Source organism: Bactrocera dorsalis, chromosome 4 (genome assembly GCF_023373825.1).
Source record: "Bactrocera dorsalis isolate Fly_Bdor chromosome 4, ASM2337382v1, whole genome shotgun sequence".
In the NCBI taxonomy this organism is placed as follows: domain Eukaryota; kingdom Metazoa; phylum Arthropoda; class Insecta; order Diptera; family Tephritidae; genus Bactrocera; species Bactrocera dorsalis.
The window spans coordinates 35,637,995-35,658,027 of NC_064306.1; the positions used below are offsets into that span (position 1 = coordinate 35,637,995).

Consider the following 20,033-nt stretch of genomic DNA (forward strand, 5'->3'; position numbering starts at 1 on the left):
TGTCCCGAGTTCGGGAGGTCAAGGCTTAAACATTTGTGTACGCATATCTTCAGATATCTCACCGAACTGGTGGGAATGGAAATTAAACGCCTCTGCAAGTTTGTATTGGCTGCTACGCGTTTTGCTAACTTATAAGTTGGAGTGCAGGAGTTCTTCTTTTTTATGGCTTCACAGGACTACATATAGCAGTCCACGTGCGATATCTCTAGATCAGGCATCTATTCTAACCAATATATAGTTATAGACGTTTTTGGCGTCACGTTATTATTAATCCTTTCCACTAAATCTTTCCCAAACCTGACGTAAGTTTCATGACCTCTAAATAATCGCTAGTACATGACGTTCGCAAGCCCTTTTAGTTAGGAGAAGATCGTAATAGCTCAGACAACTTTAATATAGTCAATAGGGCGTCTTAGAAAAGTCTAATAGGTAAGGTTGAATCCTACAGTGGTTAACTGTAAATTTTTTTACATGAGTACAGCATGAATATCATAAAAAATTTCCTTCGGAAAAACCCATTTCAGTGAGTTTTATGAGAAATCTTGGTTACAATTTGCTGATCAGTAGTAAAAACAATTGTAATGTAATTATTACAAATATACAATATCCTAGAGAGTTTTTCAAAAATTTATTACACCTTGTACCATCTTAGGCGGGCCAAGTCGATGGATTACCCCGCCCAATATATATCTTCCAATCAATCGCCTCAAAATAGTATCTCGAATAATAATTCATTCAATTGAAAACAGAAACTCACTGACAAAATTTCTCTGAAACGGCTAGCCGATCGAATAGAAATGTTTTCACGACTTCTTGGAAACAGTGACAGGCAATGATCGAAGCTATCAGATTTTTGATAATAACTTCGAATTTTTAATACACTGTGAACTATACATTTTTTCGAGGGAACCCTTCATTTTTTAAAAATTAAAATTTTTACTAGCCCTTTGCTCATTACCTGTATTGAACTGTTTTAATACTACAAAAATGCTTTCGGTTTTTGAATTTTACATAATTTTAAGCAGAAAACCTTCCTCACAGCAAAACGCCTTTCTTCGGAGGTCCTCTTGAAAATCGGTATCAAGGGATTTCAAAAAATTTCGTGATGAATCGTGGATTATTATTATTCCGAAAATTTATATTATTATTATTTTCTAATTTCACTTCAAAAACTTCTCACGAAAAACAGTGTTTTTTAACTTGAAAGTTGATTTAATCCTTGAAATAATGTAAGTTATGTGATTCCATGAAGAAAAGAAATCAAACTCACCGTCTTCGAATTTGTAGCACGGACACGCTGAATTCTCATCGAAACTGGGACATTCGATACTGTTATGATTATTACTTTCGCCATCGTGCGTACTGCCACCGCTCCCCGTAAGCCCGCTGCCACCACCACCGCCACCACCTTGACTCACAGCTCCGAAACTGCTGCCGCTTAAGCTCACACTGCCAGGGCTGCCATGACTCACAGAACGTGTAGCGCGATGGCGGCGAATCCTGCGCAAGCCTACGTCTTCGTTTGCGTAGTTGTTGTTGCTGACGGTGTTAGCATTTGTGGGACTAAGTTGCTGCATGTGATGCCAATTGTTGCTCCCACTGGGCGCATTGCGGATGATATTATTGTTGCTGCCGTGATATTTAGCTGTTGGTGATACATTTGGTCTTGTTGCTGCTGTTTTTGCAGTGTCATGCAGCATTCCATTGACGGAGTGCGCATTCCATGCCGCTTGCTCATCGGGCTTGTCACCTCCGCTGCTCTTCGTTTCCGCCAACGCATTGATGGCGAAGTCAAGCATTGTTGTTGCCGCTGTTGTTGTTGTGTCTTGTGATTGCCGTGCTGTTATAGCTGCTGATGACAGCGATGAGGATGTGTATGTTTGCGTTGCCGCCGGCAATGCTGTTGACACTGTCAACGCTCCCACCGTGAGCGCCGCCAACGTCTGCATCGGAGCTTTTGATGCGGTCGTTGAATTTACGCTGAGCTTGGTTGAAGGAATGATGACATTTCCGTGAGCGTTGTTTGTGGTGTTGTGCGTGTGCGTGTGCGTGAAGTTGGTAGTTTCGTTGGTCACAATGTTGTCATCACTCTCAGTTGCCGACTGCGACGTTCGGCTGATTGTGGCTGTTGGCTTTGCTGTTGCTATTAGTATTTCTGTTGTTGTTGCCAGTGTAGCTCGCAATGTTGTTGGTGCGTTGACAATTGTTGTTGGCGCTGTTGCTGAGGTCTGAGGTTTCGTATTCGTTGCTGAGGGCAGTGACAGGCAAATGACGAGCAAAAGGCAAAAGCGCAGCCATTGTTGTTGCTGCCGTTGTTGTTGTTGCTTTAGGATCGTGAAAAAGCGGGTGGACCAGCAGGCATCAACGTCTTTGGCGGATGCGCATCGTTGTTGTGGCTGCAGCAGATAATGCCGCCAATGTTGTTGTTGTTGTTGGCGTTGCATGTGCATGCTACAGTGTTGGCCTAACTGTATTTGTTGCTGTATTTGCCTTCGCTTTTGACTTGCGACTCGTTGCGCTGAGGGGATATTGATGTCTTTTCTTTTGTTTTTGTTGCTTTTGTTTTTGCTGCTGTTGATGTTGTTGTTGTTGTGGTCATCTTCATCACGTTGCTGTCGGCAAGTGTTGCTATCAACTCGCTTTGACTGCAAAGCTTTCGTTGTAGCCATGCAATTTATTGTTGTTGTTGTTGTTGCTGTCGCAGATTCGCCGATTTCGCATAAACCAATCGGCCACCGAAGCGCTGTCCATGTCGACCATTGCGCTGCTTTGGTTGCAACTGTATCTGCAACTATTGTTGTTGTTGTTGCGGATGATGTTGTTGTTGTAGTGTTTTCACTATACTGCCTGCTTGCTGCCACGTCCACACTCATCGCGCTGCTATGGTGACTCGCCAATATTGGTTGTTTTTGTTGTTGTTAATGTTGTTTGTTGCTGTTGCTGTTGCTTTAGCTGTGCTTGCTCGGGGCAACGCTTAAGTGCGGAAAGCCCACGCGACTTCGCAATAATTGTTATACGGCTGGCAACTCTCGACTTGCAATTGATGCCACTGTTTGACATTCACAATGATTATGTTGTCGTTGGTTTTGTGTTCGTTTGTTGCCGCCATGCACATAACGGCACGGCTTACTATATTGTCGGGCACCTGCTTTGTACCGTTGGCCAGTAATCACTTTGAAGCCGCTCTTTAGCGTATCTTCCGAAACAATTGCCTTGAGTGTTTCGGTATTTACAGTTAATGTCGACTGTCACTTTGCTCCGTTGCTGGCCTTGCAATTGCTGTTGTCGCCGTTGTTGATCTCAACGCTTGTATGCCGTTTGTAGGCATTACCATGGACTGCAATGTTCGGGTATTGGAAATGTTGAGATTCCCTTTACAATCCGTTGCACGATTTGAAATAACGGCTGCAGGCCATCTGAAAGAGAAATGTTTGGTTGAGTTTATGAGGACTTTAAAGTGGTTTTGAATATATCAATGTTCTATAGTAAAGTGCTAGGTCCCTTAATTATCATTAATTGAAGTACAGAATTTGAAAGGTGCTGGAAAATAGTATTATGCATTTTAGTTAAATGAAAAAATTTTGGATCAGTATTGTCTCAACTGGCGCAAAATTATAAAATATCATCACAACACTTAGATTTGCGAACAGCTGGATAAGGATCATGAATCTGGAAAAGCTTGATAAGCTGTGGATATTTATTGATTTTGTTGTACTAAGCTACTCTAGTACTATGTACAGCCTTCCTTTTAAGTTAGAAGATCCAACACACGAATTGTTTAATTTAAGATAAATGCGGAAAGCCGATATTTTCTTTCTTTTTTTCTTACTTAAAGGGTCAGTAGGATAATCTTTTTTCAAAAATTTGTTTATACACTCCACGATATACTACATCATGATATATGAAAAAAGTTCCATTGCAGAATAAAAATTCCAATCAAAAATAAATGTCAAAAAACAGGCCAGATTACCCTACAGACCCCTTAACTTGTTCACTTCTCGAGACATACAACCCAGCAGTGGCCAGAGATGGTTTCTCGATCACATACTCTCAAGACTATACGTTGGTATTGCTCAGAATCGAAAAAGATATAATGTATGTACCTGTAGTGTTTCCAAAAAAGAAAATATTTACTATTTCCTCACGTAATCTGAAGCAATGTGCCATTCTAAGTTCACGCAGTTTATGGTGCTGAAACTCAACCCATAATTTAACCGAATTTCCACCCCCGACTGTATACTATTCTTTCGACTAAAGAAACGTCCTTTAACGAAATGTTCGCCGTGAAAAAGCAAACATCGCTCAGATTGTCAATTGTCAGGTTGTCGACGGATTAATAACGCAGGCCCCAAATGATGATTCGATCCAAGAGAAAGAAGGCAAATGAGAAAGAAAAATGCTAGATGGCTACACTAATAACAATAATTCACGACAACGTACAGCAAAAGCATCCAAAATTAATGATATGATTTCGTAGAAAAAATAAGAAACACGCACTTATTGGCAAGGAAATTCAAATGTTTTTTTTTAAATTTAATTCTAAACCTCCACGACTTCTTTTGCAAAACCGAGTTCGATGATTTTCGAGTATTTTTTTTACTAAATCAAGTCATATGTCATGAATAGCACTTTCTATATTGACTTCTAAGACTTCAAGAGAGTGTGGTTTATTGCTAAGGAAAAACAATTTCAAATAACCCCACAAAAAGTAGTCCAATGCTGTTAAATCAAAACTTCTTGGAGGCCATACAATGCCACAGCTTCTTGAAATAATCGACTTTCCAAACTTTTCTCGCAATAATTCGGTGGTTGCATGTGCTGCGTGCCACGTAGTTCTAAATTGTTGGAACCATATGTTGTCAAGATAAACTTGAATGTAATGGTTGTTTTCATGAATAATTTGTGGATTTGCTTCGCACCAGAATCGACAGTTCGGTATATTTACCGCAGCACTCGGATGAAAGTGAGTCGCCTCGGAGAAAATGATTTTCTTCACGACATTCACGGTAGTCTAGTGGCTGCAGTTCTTCAGTGAAAATAATTTTTTATGGAAATTTTTTATGTAATCATAAATCCTTTCTCAAAGTCCGCCAGGTTGAGGTTTGAGACAGTCACAATTCTTGAGAACGACAAACTACGGTCTTCAGCAACACTTGCTTGAACGGCAGCAATATTTTCATTACTTAAACAAAGACCCATCTTGTAAGCACTTGAAAATTATGTAAAGAAATTGTACTCTCGAAATTTTCAATAATTCAATGAATAGTGAGCACAGGTGGACGATTATTACCAATGGCAAAGGTGCAAGAAAAATTGCAATTGAACAAAGATTGTAATGATAATAAAATTGAATAATTTGTAAAAGTTGTTATTGCATATAAACTTACATGATGAAATTGTTAACATTACTGAATATATATGTATATATCGTAAATATCGTCTCTACTATGAGTTCCGCATATATCCAGAGAGAAAAGAAAAAAAACTTAATTCAATCCGAACATATATTCTACATTCCCTAAACCATAAGCACCAAATCCGCTTGTTTTCAACCAATTTAAAAGGACCCTCTTCTGAGACAATTCTGTAAGCGACTACGGTTGTACTCTCGATAACAGTCATTCACTTGCTGGACTGTAATAAAAAGGCGAGGAAAGAACCAATTCTTTTGAGTGTTTAAAATTCCTGGGTAGTTTTTGAATAAGAAGGAATACTGATTCCATATTCTTATTTTACCGCCCCAATGAGTCAGAGTGCTTCTCATTGGATAACAGAGTTCAGTGAGTGTTTTCACGCTTGAACAAGTTTTGAATGAAGATGAGCTTACCAAACTTGGTATTGTTTCCAAATTTACGCTAGTTGATAACTCTAGTTTTTTGCATAAAGAAGACGAAGTTTGTTTTCGCTCAAGACGCGAAGCAGCTAAATGTCTATTTTTAGTCTTAAAGCCAACTAAGAATACTTATAATGTTAAAAATCCCCTCCTGAAAGAGCGGCTGGATTCCTTCATCGCTATATAGAGGATTCTAAGAGAAAATTTTTTGAAGATTTTTTACAACCAAGCAATTTAGCTGAAAGTGCAAATGAGGGTTTTCAAGCCTTTGTCCTTTTAGCTTTTATTTAGCTAATGATGCCGAAAATCTTAATATGGAGTTCCTGGGTTAAGTGGCCAGAAGCAATGATAATTTTATAATTTTTGCTAAAACATGTTCGCCACTAATAAATGGTAGTAGGCAAACAAGAAGAAAGATACTCAATTCTTCTTCTTTACTGGCGTAGACACCGCTTACGCGATTATAGCCGAGTCAACAACAGCGCGCCAATCGTTTCTTCTCTTCGCTACGTGGCGCCAATTGGATATTCCAAGCGAGGCCAGGTCCTTCTCCACTTGGTCCTTCCACCGGAGTGGAGGTCTTCCTCTTCCTCTGCTTCCCGCGGCGGGTACTGCGTCGAATACTACAGAGCTGGAATGTTTTCATCCATCCGGACAACATGACCTAGCCAGTGTAGCCGCTGTCTTTTAATTCGCTGAACTATGTCAATGTCGTCGTATATCTCGTACAGCTCATCGTTCCATCGGATGCGGTATTCGCCGTGGCCAACGCGCAAAGGACCATAAATCTTTCGCAGAACTTTTCTCTCGAAAACTCGCAACGTCGACTCATCGGTTGTTGTCATCGTCCAAGCCTCTGCACCATATAGCAGGACGGGAATTATGAGCGACTTATAGAGTTTGGTTTTTGTTCGTCAAGAAAGGACTTTACTTTTCAATTACGTACTCAGTCTGAAGTAGCACCTGTTGGCAAGAGATACTCAGTTACTTGGGACTAGTTTTAGAAATGAAGCTATGAATAAAAACAAAGTATGAAAAGCGTACAAAGAGAAGCTAGTTTATGCATAAGTGGAGCTCTGAGTGCAGCGACACTAAACATTATTTTATATTTACTGCCCACAGACTTGTTCTGTAAGCAACAGACAGCGAAATCAGCACTTCAACTGTAGAAATCCCTTTGGTTCTACCAAATGCCACAGATTTTCGATGTTATATAAGAAACTTAAATTCGGACCCTAATATTGCCTTTCTTTCCAGAGAAATGTGGGTGTATTCTCTGAAAAATCAGACACCAGAATCGCCTAGCAGACCACTGCAGTGTCATCCAATCGGAAATCACAGTAATTAAATGAAATAGGGGCAGTAAGAACTGTAATAGGAGTACTTAAAGGACTGTCTAACTGTGAACACTACACAATGACTATTGTAGAAAATGTTTTACAGGCAAAGAATCGCAACTATTGGCCAAAGATTTCTTGACGATGTCTCGTAGGTTGCAAACTTAAGACTTTTTGTAATAAAGAACGTGAAAAAGCAGATTCAGAGTGGAGACAATAGAATGTGTGGATTTTACCAATGTTTTCACATTGGTCCCCTTAAAGGCTTAGCTGCGTCATTAGACTTAGTTCCAGACTCCATTCTTCTTACTAATCTACTTACTACAGAGTACGGCTTGATTGGCTCGTTGACTTTATCTTCTATTGGAACGTCTCACGATATATTTCTTCGTGACGTATTTTAACAGTAAAATCCAATCTAATAAAACATATGTATATATATGTATACTCGTGTGTATTCTGTCGGATCGATAATAGGAAATTGCAAGATTGAGATCTGTTTCTGAAACTTAGTTTTCACAGCCACAATCAATGTCAGGATAATAAAATGAATGAAGTAGGGAGACTACAATCAATCTCTGAATATCCAGCTGCATTTTACTTTCCTCTAGGGTCTTGCGGACTGTTCACTATACCACGCAGAAACGGTTAAAAATAGCAGTCATAGTCGAATGTTGCAACCGGTGTGAGTTATTTAGAAAATATGAATTAATAAGAGAACTGGGATGAGTTTCCCATATTAATTTTGGTTTCTATATCGAAAAATTCAGTGACAATTCAGTGTATGAGTTTTCAACAATTTTTTCTATGTTTTTTTTTGCAAATTTTTTAACCCAAATACAAAGCGAAAATAATATTTTTAAATTTTAGGCATTTCCATATTTCGTGCCAAATGCCATTAAATTCTCATTAATGCACTATTCAAACGTGCAGAGTCTTTTAAGGCACTGTGTGTGTGGTGTGGCCAAAAACCATGAAAGTAAAACTAATAGAGACGCTGGCTGCCAGCAGAATGTGCACATCCGACAAATGAATGCAAATTGCAACACAACTGACAACTTGGCCCTCGGACAAGGGAGGACAAACACAATCGCTGCCCAATTGCTATAAACAACAATAACTAAAAATATTATGAAGGCAGTTGGACTAGCATTTAAAGGTCTACTACACGTCGGATGTGGTGAGATTTAAAATTTTCTTTTGGTGGACCGCAGGAAATGGTGTATATTTCAATTGCGAAAGTGACAAAAGAGAAATTATGTGCAAAATGACTTGGCACGAATGCAAATTGCGTTAATGCTTATGAGAAATTTTAGGAAAAAATAAAATTAGTTATTAATATTTATGCACCATTATCGGCTGTTGGTGAAATAGCCAGATTGAAGGAAGTTCAAAAAGAAACCATGTTTTCTATATAGCTTCGCTGTTATCGGTTGCAGCGTAAAGGAAAAGGCAGACATATTTGAGGAGCGAAAAGAGGAGAGACCGAGAGTATAAATAGCTGGAGATATGGGCGGACAAAGAGAAATGTAAAATTTATGCAAAAGGTATTATTTTTAGTTGCTGGGGCAACTGAGATATAGACAAAATATAACAAGAACTCAAATCATCAATTGACGACCATGTGATTAGCTTATCATTAGCCTACTATAAAAAAATTTGATTACCCGTATAATGGCTGAAGATCAGCAACACTTCGAGTGCTGATTGAGCTTCGCAATGTCCTTTCTATTGTTTCTCAATTTCTAATAAAAATATGGTACAATGACACCAGTCCAAAATAAGACCGAGCAAAATAATTGCGCCTATAACCGTATAGTCAGTCTACTAGATATAGCATATAAGGCTCTATCGAGTTTGCTGTGTATGCAATTGAAGCCTAATGAAGATATAAGAAAATCATACGTTGCTTTTGAAGCAAAAGATTGTTGTTTAATTGATAGTCTTTAGGCAGTTTGAACCCGTAAAATGGTTCCACAGGGTGTGTTCCAAAGTAAACAGGACTAAAAAAAACAACAGAAAAAATGTTTTTTTTGGCAAAACCAATTTATTTTCTTTAAAATATTCTCCTTCTGCTTCAATACAGCTTTCTGCACGATTCAAAAGCATGTCGAACGAGTGTTTTAGCTCGTTGGCCGGTATGGTCACCAGTATGCCGGTGCAAGCCTTTTTAATGGCCTTTACGCTAGATTCGAAACGTCATGATTACTTTGGAACACCCTTGCATGAGCCGCCGATGAAGTTTGACCATTATGATTTAAGATTGACTTTGGGCAAGGGACCGCCGTGGCTGGCTTGAATAAATTCCAGCCGAGAGGACTAATTTTCGATTATATCGTGGACCACTCAGGGCCTTATGTCAGCAATAACGCGCCGATTATTCGCTTCCAAGGCGTGAATCTGATTTACTTTGCGACTCTTTATAACCAGCAGTGCTAAATTGCAATCTTGAGTTCCAACCCTTCAAAAAATTGATTGCCATCTTTATAGAACCAAGAGTCGTCCACTTAAACATCCTTCAAATCTTCCACAAAAAAGTTTCATGTTTGAAGAAATAAATAAACCAACAGAGCCCCTCTCGAAATCCAATGCAGGATAACTCTTGCTTATATCGCTGCTGGATAACCGTGTAAGCGGTTTCTTCGCCATTAATGGGTTAGAGGTAGTTAGAATTTAAAAAAAAATATTTTTTATTTGAAATTTTCGTGACTTCAAGTCAACACATTTTATAATAATGTCATATATATTACTACTTTTGTAAAATAACATGTTTTAATAGCGAAAAAAATTACTGAAAATTCTCCTTTTTCGTGCCTCTGACTACCCCTAACCCCTTAAAGAAGAAGAAGATGACGTCTAATGTCTTGTGGATTAGCATCGCCTTAGAAGCGATACTTCTTTTTACCTATTCAACCAAAAATGAACTTAATAACTCTTACACGAGTTTGATTTTTTTAAGCCTGAAAGCCAAGCTCCTTCCTTGGTAGCGAATGGGTTCGGGTCTTCTTCAATACTCTGCTCCACAACAGCTAAAAATACGCGTTATCTACTAAAATAAACGTGGAGCGCAGTCGATCCACAGTTGGTCGATGGATAAACTTTCTAATGTAGATGTGTAAGAGATGACGTAGTACGCTGAAATGTCTTTCTGGTGGCTAGAGAAGGGTAAATTGTATTATTTGTGCCTTCTTTATCCGTTAACTAAATCCTATGTCTCATAAGATGGTATTATGAGCTTTGGGAACTTATAACACCGACAAAGAAGTCGGATGCGAGAGAAAAAACGGATCGGAACTTTTATGTTTAAATTTATTAGAAGAAGAAAATACCGACAAGGTGTCTGAGTACTAGTTTACAGTTGTTTGCTCTTCTGTAGGTTCAAAAAAGTGATAACGGATACTTGATGTTAGACTAGAATACCTCTTAAAAGTGAAAGATTCTTGAGGTGATCTGCTAGCAGTCACTAGAAACCGATATTCCAAACTTTTTGAGTTTATGAATTGCTATGAATTTTGTAAGAAACAGGTACAAATTAAACAAGTTACATATTACATATTTCTTGCACGTAACATGTTCCTTTCGATAGAACCCCCCAATTATCGATAAGACCCCTACGTTTAAGATTTTCTAATTCACAGTAGTAGTACAGTAGTTATTACCATATAGGCTTATTTCACATACTACATACTTTATTTATATACATATATATATATATACATATACATATAATATATTTTTTTACAACTGTAAAATTTTTGTTACATATTCCAGGTAACTTGGTAGTCCATGCCGCTGACGGCTTGAAAGCTCTGAAGGACTCTGTCTACACATTCGTGGAACAGCATAAAGCCGAGAATACTGCATTGGCGTTGACAAACGAGAGTTTCCCAGCACTATTAATTATACCAAAAATGGTTGTATATTAGGCGAGCCGACGGACGACAATCATGGAAGTGATTTGGGCGAGCATTCCACATCTCTTTATTTAGTTACAATTAATACTTTTTAAATAAACAATAAAATAAATAAAAATAAATAAAATATAAAAAAAGTCGAAAGACGTACATAATTTTCCTGAACATAGCCTCAAATAACAAAAATAACTAACCCCTTATTGTAGTATATCGTATATCAAAATAAAGATTATAGAAAAAAAAAAGATATTTTTTATTTAACTGTTTCTAGGCACATAATTTTATTTTTACAATGTTTCTTTATTTATTCCAATTTGCGAAACTCCACACAAAACCCTTCAATTTGACACCAAAATGATCAAAATCGGTTAAGAATTGCCGAAATTACAAAAAAATGGTATTTTCTTCATATCTTCCAATTTTCCAAAACTGTACCCCAGTCCCGTTGATTTGGTACTAAAATTTTCAAAATCTGATAAGAATTGACAAAATTATGAAGATTCGCTAATTTCTTCCAATTTTCCAAAGCTCCTCTCAAATCCCTTTAGTTTGACACTAAAATCATCAAAATCGACAAAGAATTGCCGAAATTACGAAGAATCATCATTTTCTTCCAATTTTCCAAAACCCCTTTCAAAACCCTTTAATATGAAACCAAAATTTTCAAAATCGGTTAAGATTTACCGAAACTACGAAAAATTCATAATTTTCTTAATTTCTTATAATTTTCCAAAACTCCTCTCAAATCCCTTTAATTTGACACCAAAATCATTAAAATCGGTTAAGATTTGCCGAAATTACGAAAAAATTAAATCTGGTCACCCCAGCCACACGGCGGCGCAAGCAAAAAATTGCATTTCCCAAATCGCCAATTTGCACCAGGCACCCAGGAGCGCCCAGTAGGTAGCTGCCGCAAAAAAATTTTTTTCTGTAGCCTACCTCCAAGGCGCAGCAGTATGAGCTGCGTTACCGGCATATGCAGGACAACCGGAACTGAAGGCTGATGCCACGTTTACATGAATAACTTCCATAATTCAGCACCGATTTCGATCGTTCAAGCACCAAATGAAAGGGCAAGCGTGCAGCTACACGATCAATTACTAAGGTATTATAACAAACTACAAATATAAGATATTTTTTGATGCAAATGTCTCTAAGCAACTGTATGTAAAGAAATGAAAATTTAATATTAATAAAGTAAGATGAAAGAATCTTCGTGTTACCAACCCCTAGATATACGCTTCATAAGTATATTCTGTTAACGGCAACATTTCAACTTCAACACATTCGTAGTTAATGCATGTTTTTGAATAGCTTCTTTCTAGCTGAATTGCCATGCTTACGTAACAGATGAAAGTAAGTGCATACACTTATGTGTTCTAGAAGTGATCACCTTTCATTTGTCACCAAAATCATTGAAATCGGTTGAGTTTTATTAAAGTTATAGCGTTAACGCTATTACAGGAAATGGTGGATAATGCAGTATTAATGCAGAATATGCGATCGATAATGCATATTCGCTATAACTTTGGCAAAACTGAACCGATTTCAATGATTTTGGTGGCAAACGAAAGATAATGCCTTGAGAATATAATTTTATAGCGCACTTTATTTCATCTTGTACGTAAGCATGGCAATTCAGCTAGAAAGAAGCGCTTCTAAAAACACCAATACTGCGAAATGTAGTGAATTTGAAATGATGCTATTTTGCAGACTATACACATGAAGCGTATATCTAGGGATTAGTAGCACAAAGATCCTTTCATCTTGTTTTATGAATACAAAATTTTCAGTTTTTCATCGCAGTGTTGCTTAGAGACATTTGCATCAAAAAATATCTTATATTTGTAGTTTGTTATAATTCCTTAGTAATTGATCATGTAGCTGCACGCTTGCCCTTTCATTTGGTGCCTGAACGATCGAAATCGGTGCTGAATTATGGAAGTTATTCAAGTAAACGTGGCATCAGCCATCAGTTCCGGTTGTCCTGCATATGCCGGTAACGCAGCTCATACTGCTGCGCCTTGGAGGTAGGCTACAGAAAAAAAATTTTTTGCGGCAGCTACCTACTGGGCGCTTCTGGGTGCCTGGTGCAAATCGGCGATTTGGGATTTTTTGCTTGCGCCGCCGTGTGGCTGGGCTGACCAGATTTTAATTTCTTCGTAATTTCGGCAAATCTTAACCGATTTTAATGATTTTGGTGTCAAATTAAAGGGATTTGAGAGGAGTTTCGGAAAATTGTAAAAAATTAAGAAAATTGTGAATATTTTGTAGTTTCGGTAAATCTTAACCGATTTTGAAAATTTTGGATTCATATTAAAGGATTTTGAAAGAAGTTTTGGAAAATTGGAAGAAAATGATGATTCTTCGTAATTTCGGCAATTATTTGTCGGTTTTGAAGATTTTAGTGTCAAACTAAAGGGATTTGACATTAGCTTTAAAAAATTAGAAAAAAATTAGCGAATCTTCGTAATTTTGTCAATTCTTATCAGATTTTGAAAATTTTAGTACCAAATCAACGGGACTGGGGTGCAGTTTTGGGAAATTGGAAGTTTTGAAGAAAATACCATTTTTTTTTTGTAATTTCGGCAATTCTTAACCGATTTTGATGATTTTGGTGTCAAATTAATGGGGTTTGGGACGAGTTTTGGAAAATTTTAAGAAATTAAGAAATTTATGAATTTTTCGTAGTTTCGGTAAATCTTAACCGATTTTACTGTCAAATTAAAGGGCTTTGAGAGCAGTTTGGGAAAATTAGTGAAAATGAGGAAAAAAGCGATTATTCGTAAATTCTGCAATTCTTAACTGATGTTCACAATTTTGGTACAGAGTTTTTAGTTTCATGGATGTTGATTTTGTTTATGAAAACTATACATGACCAGATTCTAAATTTTGCTTGAATTTAGGAGAAGAAGCTTGATTTTTTGCTTTCATGCTTTCAAACGAATTTAGTTCATGAATAAAATTAGACTATTAGATATTTGGGATTTATTTGGCATTTATTTTTCTAAAATGCAATAGTTTTTGGTTTTTTGGTTGTTATGTATTTTTTATTGAATAAAATTTCATTTATTTATTATAAGCAGCTTATTTTTCCATTGTTTATAAATAGCAAATAACCTGATCGAGTCCAATATTATAGGGTTTCTTGCATGAATCGTTCTCCTTTCAGAATTTCCATATACAAGTGTGCTAAGTAATTCCAAAATATATGGAATGAAATACCATCTATTATACCAGCTTTAAAGTTGTTATTTATTCAAAATAGGTGCCATTAGACCCAATACAATGTTTTGAGTGATCAACTAGTGCACGCACCGATATTTGATGTGTCTTTTTGCATTGCATTTCAGCACCTCGGTTATGTCTCTTATGGCTCTACTTGAGTTACTTTTGAGTTACTGTGTTGGTTTTCAGTTCTGAAAGTAGAAAATACTCACATCAAATTGCAAAATTCAGTATTAGTTTAATTTCTATTAAAATATTCAAATTTAATTGCCGGAAAATTGAATCGCTTCTTCTGCGAGAAATATTCAGACAACCAACACAAACATACATATATACATACCAGGCTGTTCAAAAAGCCCAAAATTTGTTAAAAGTATTTGTGAATTGTGGAATCGGGTCTCTAATATGCTTGCAAACTTCTTTGAATACTATCTTTGAAGATTGATTTCGATCATTCAAGTTTACTCTCGCCACCAAAGCTGAACAGTCAATAAGGAAATGCATAGATGACACTATTCTGCGAGAATTGGCTTTCAGCGAGACTTTATTTTTTGTTGAAAAAATATTTTCGTTTCTGATTAGTAGGCGCACCCAAAACGTTGATTCCATATGTTTTTGTTAAAATCTTGAAAACACAAAAGAATTTTAAACAAAAATTTTTGCTATTAGAATTTAAGTTTAACATAGGGGTCAATAAAATAAAATAATTTCAATAAAATAAGTGAAAATACAATAAATAAACGTTTTATTGGAAAATAATATCATTTATTGGTCTACAAACTTTGCTTCCGCAGTTTTCCAATAGGTGTCTCTAGGGTTCAGCACTAGTCGATTTAATCGTTTTATATCGATCTTGGAGATTTGTGTCAACATTAACCCAACAAAAAATTTGTAGTGTTCTGTTTGCACCCCAAACTTATTCTCACTTGAAAATGTCATTTTTTGAGACGAATTCTCGACATTTGCGGGAAATTTTGCTTTTCTTTTTTAATTCCTAGACAAGTGCGGCTGAGGACCCGTCCACGCTTTACTGAGGCTGAAACATACATAGATAATACTACTACTAAAGGGTGATGATTTTTTAAGAGCTTGATAACTTTTTTAAAAAAAAAAACGCATAAAATTTGCAAAATCTCATCGGTTCTTTATTTGAAAACGTTAGATTGGTTCATGACATTTACTTTTTGAAGATAATTTCATTTAAATGTTGACCGCGGCTGCGTCTTAGGTGGTCCATTCGGAAAGTCCAATTTTGGGCAACTTTTTCGAGCATTTCGGCCGGAATAGCCCGAATTTCTTCGGAAATGTTGTCTTCCAAAGCTGGAATAGTTGCTGGCTTATTTCTGTAGACTTTAGACTTGACGTAGCCCCACAAAAAATAGTCTAAAGGCGTTAAATCACATGATCTTGGTGGCCAACTTACGGGTCCATTTCTTGAGATGAATTGTTGTCCGAAGTTTTCCCTCAAAATGGCCATAGAATCGCGAGCTGTGTGGCATGTAGCGCCATCTTGTTGAAACCACATGTCAACCAAGTTCAGTTCTTCCATTTTTGGCAACAAAAAGTTTGTTAGCATCGAACGATAGCGATCGCCATTCACCGTAACGTTGCGTCCAACAGCATCTTTGAAAAAATACGGTCCAATGATTCCACCAGCGTACAAACCACACCAAACAGTGCATTTTTCGGGATGCATGGGCAGTTCTTGAACGGCTTCTGGTTGCTCTTCACCCCAAATGCGGCAATTTTGCTTATTTACGTAGCCATTCAACCAGAAATGAGCCTCATCGCTGAACAAAACACGCGCGCGAAACACATTTCGAACCGAACACTGATTTTGGTAATAAAATTCAATGATTTGCAAGCGTTGCTCGTTAGTAAGTCTATTCATGATGAAATGTCAAAGCATACTGAGCATCTTTCTCTTTGACACCATGTCTGAAATCCCACGTGATCTGTCAAATACTAATGCATGAAAATCCTAACCTCAAAAAAATCACCCGTTATTACCATCTATATGATTTCTATTGGGTATTAAAAATATATAATTTTTGTAAAGCAACTTGTGTTAGTTTACAAAAAAATGGATCTTAAAGCATTTCGTGTGTTAATTAAGCATTGCTTTTTGAGGGAATAAGGAAAAAAACACTTTTAGACCGTTTTTATACAATAAAGCCTTAAATTTACAAAGAAAAAAACGGCGGAAGCAAAGTTGTAGACCAAATACTTATTCAATACATAACCTTGAATAGGATATATTAAGTTTGTTACACCCAGAACTATATATCGGAGACCCTACAAAATGTATAGTATATACTCGCATAAATGATCAGCATGACAAGCCATGTCCGGCTGTTTGTGTATACGTGAAGTAATCTTACAATTTTTGAGATATCGATCTGAAATTTTCTACAGGTACTTTGCTCCCTTAGAAGCTGTTCATATGTCAAAACTATCAAAATCGCATCATTATAGCATATAGCTGCCATACAAACTGAACGATCGGAATCAAGTTCTTGTATGGAAAACTTTCACATTTGACAACGTATCTTCACGAAAATTGGCACGAGCTCTTATCTAAAGCAAGGCTGTTATCTACGAGCAAATTGTTCAGATTGAATTACTATAGCATATAGCTGCCATACAAACTGACCAATCGAAATCCAGTTTTGGTAAATCTTTTGTATATTTTAGTATTTTGTCAACTTTTGTCGTTTTGCTTGTGCTTCTTTACACCGAAACTTTCTCTATAATTTTATTTTCGGAAAGACACTTACTAACTCAATTTAGCATGAATTGAAGACTTTTGTTTCGGTTTTCGGCTGCTGGGCGCACTAAAAATTTATTATTGCCATTTGCTTTGCCGCTGTAAGGCAATATGTCTACGCTGAAAAATGCCATGGATCACGTAGCATAAGCAGCTACAAACTTCAAGCGGAAACACCTAACTTCTATGCACTGTATCTACACACACACATATATATATAACTGTATACCAAATTTCTTCAATTTCCGCACATCATATTTCGCCAAAGTGCTGCTGTTGCGCTGCCATCTTGCAAGCTCGTCAGGCTTACGCCCTCCACGACTTGCCGTGCGCCCTTGCCTGGTGTTTATTTCGCCTCGCGCAAAGACAGCCAAAGCAAATCACCATGAAAAATTACCCAGAAGACAATCCGAGCAATGCCAAGCAAGCAGCCAGCTAGCAGCTCAGCCGAGTATGGCAGAGACACAAAAATTCGCAAAAAAAAATTTCACTTATTTTCGCTTTAGCGAGAAAATTTCGAAGACACAGCGCAGCTGCTCGTCGCTAAGACCGTGCGGCAAGGCAAGAAAGCCGACGAAAATCAGTGCCACACAGCTGAAATTGCCACTTTTTAACACATTTCGCTCATTCTCACTTGGCCAACGGAGCACTACACACATATATATACAAACTCAAACATATATTATATAGTAAATATAGAACTTCCACGTTTTGTGCGCGTTGGCAGCAGTTTGGTGCCGCCTGTGAAATTCACACTGGCGCCCATAACGAAATAAGCCAACATAACAGGATGTAAAAAATTATACTCGAATTCTAAAATGCCATTATTGTTGTTATTTTAACTAGCTGATCATCTAACGGCAGCAACTGCAGCAGCCACCGTTCTTGGGCGCACTTGTGCTCACTCAGCATAAATCTGATGGCTCAGCTGATGGCGTTCACTTTTTCAAGCCATGACCATTTAGCGACAAATTCTGCACCAACAACAACGCGGCAATGTGTAACCGGTGTGTGTGTGTGGCGCGGGGTAATGCAAGCGTAGGGGCACAGGCATAATGAATGAATCGGGCATTGTGTTGGGCGGAAGTAGACGGTTAGGAAATGCATGTCAAATGGACGCGTTCGAGAAATAAATGAAAAGCTTTTAGCGCACTCAGTGGAAACTGGGCGAAAGTGCGGCGACAACAGTGCCAAATAACCAAACTCTTTCTGCTTTGAAATTTAGAAAAGCGGTGGAGTTTGAGAAATGTTAGCCGCTTTTATTAGTTCTTTCCTGCATCAAAAGACCGAGTGCTCTATGAAAATTTGCTCCCGTTGGATTTTTGTGTAACTTCCGATTAAATTTTTTCCAAATGATTTAAAATATAAAATTTTTAGATTCTTAATGAACCTAATAGAGCCTGAAAAATAAGATTTAAGTTCGCAAAAACTGTATTTTAAGGCCCTATTGAAGTCCACACATGATTGTCTTCAATGGTCTTCTTTTTAGAGAAAACTTTTTTAAGTCGTTGCGAAGGAGCAACTGTCTTCAGCAGAACGTGGACAACAGAGGTAGGCTCAAAACATAGGATAAAGTTAGAATAGCGGAATAAGTGATACACAAGGAAAGTGAACATACATATGTACAATGATATCGGTCCAGCTAACCAGAAATTTCGGTGGAACTAATGAAAATTATTATTCTCTATCCAGTGTATTAAAATTTAGACGATTTTATATACTATTTCGATTCACAAACTACAATAAAAATAATAATTTCAAAGCATAAAATACTTTTGAGTAACATACAACTTTTTATCAAAAAAGGAAAGATCTACACTCAGTCTTTGCCTCGACATAAATATATCACTTTAACAGCTTATCTGCTTGCCATTTGCCTCACCTCTTCGTTTCGGTTATGAATCGGTGTTTTTAAGGTAGTTAGTCCCCATTACATCGTTAAACCTTTGGGATGGAGTTAACTAAATTTTGTAAAATATTGTCCCACTCAGTTACCAAGATGGTTTTTAATTGTTGAAGGATTTAAAATTCGGCTAATTATATAAATTCGTACCGAAAGGATTCCACAAGAAGAAAATGAATTTTGGTACTTATCACTGTCAATCTAAAACCGACATACTTTTTGACTAGAAGAAACAAATCCAAACTGTGTTGGTGCGCGCTGTGTGAATTGGAGCGTTGACCTGTTGGAAAATCCCCTTATGCTCATATAGGTCTACTGAAATTGAAATCAACTCACTTTTTCTATGTAAGTTTTGGTGTTAGTGGGAAAAAAACAAATCTTCGATCTCCCAGTATAATCATCGAGTAGTCCAATCCATAGACGATCTTCCACAATGATATTCTTTATTCTGGGTTTGACTTGAATGTTTAAAATCTCGTTAACACTTACATATGATAGCTTTATCAAATATATTTTTTTAGACAGAAAACAATTAAAATTTTTGAACTCAACAGTCTAAAATTTATACTTTTCTGCAAATGTCAGATAAGCACAACGATGTCGGGGAAGTAACTTCGAAAAAGGTTGGCGGTACTATGCTTAATACTTTGATTACAAATTTTTATTTTTATTTTCTCAACTTCATGGACACATCTTCAAGTGACATTAAGACTTAGATAATATGTAAATTCAGTGCAAACATTTCCCCTTCTACAACAAGGTGCTTATCACTCTCTTACATTGTTTCCCGCATCTCTTCGTTTCGTTTAAGAAACGGTGTTATTAAGGTAGTCAGTTCATATGACAAGCGATTCTAGCAGCAGTATCAGTAATTTTTGTTTCAAAGAGATTTTATTGAAGCACGATTATATTCACTTCTTTGCAAAATGGTCTATGAAACAAATCTCAATGAAATATGCTAAAGTAGTCTTATTCGAACAGTTTGTTCTAACTACCGCTGTGAAGATTTTTTGTTGTGAAGAGATATTTTCAAATAAAAAAGTTTTTCATA

The 20,033-nt window shown here is 37.0% G+C and overlaps 1 protein-coding gene across 2 annotated transcripts in view; it reads right to left on the bottom strand.

The window, feature by feature from the left end:
• The window catches only part of LOC105227268 (uncharacterized), a 545,529-nt gene that overhangs the window by 54,576 nt on the left and 470,920 nt on the right, over positions 1-20,033 (bottom strand). For both annotated transcript variants that reach the window (XM_049456310.1, XM_049456309.1), the window contains one exon: positions 1,271-3,416. In XM_049456310.1, the coding sequence (XP_049312267.1) occupies positions 1,271-2,873 (1,603 nt within the window). In that variant the 5' untranslated portion in view covers positions 2,874-3,416. The remainder of the gene's footprint in view (positions 1-1,270; positions 3,417-20,033) is intronic.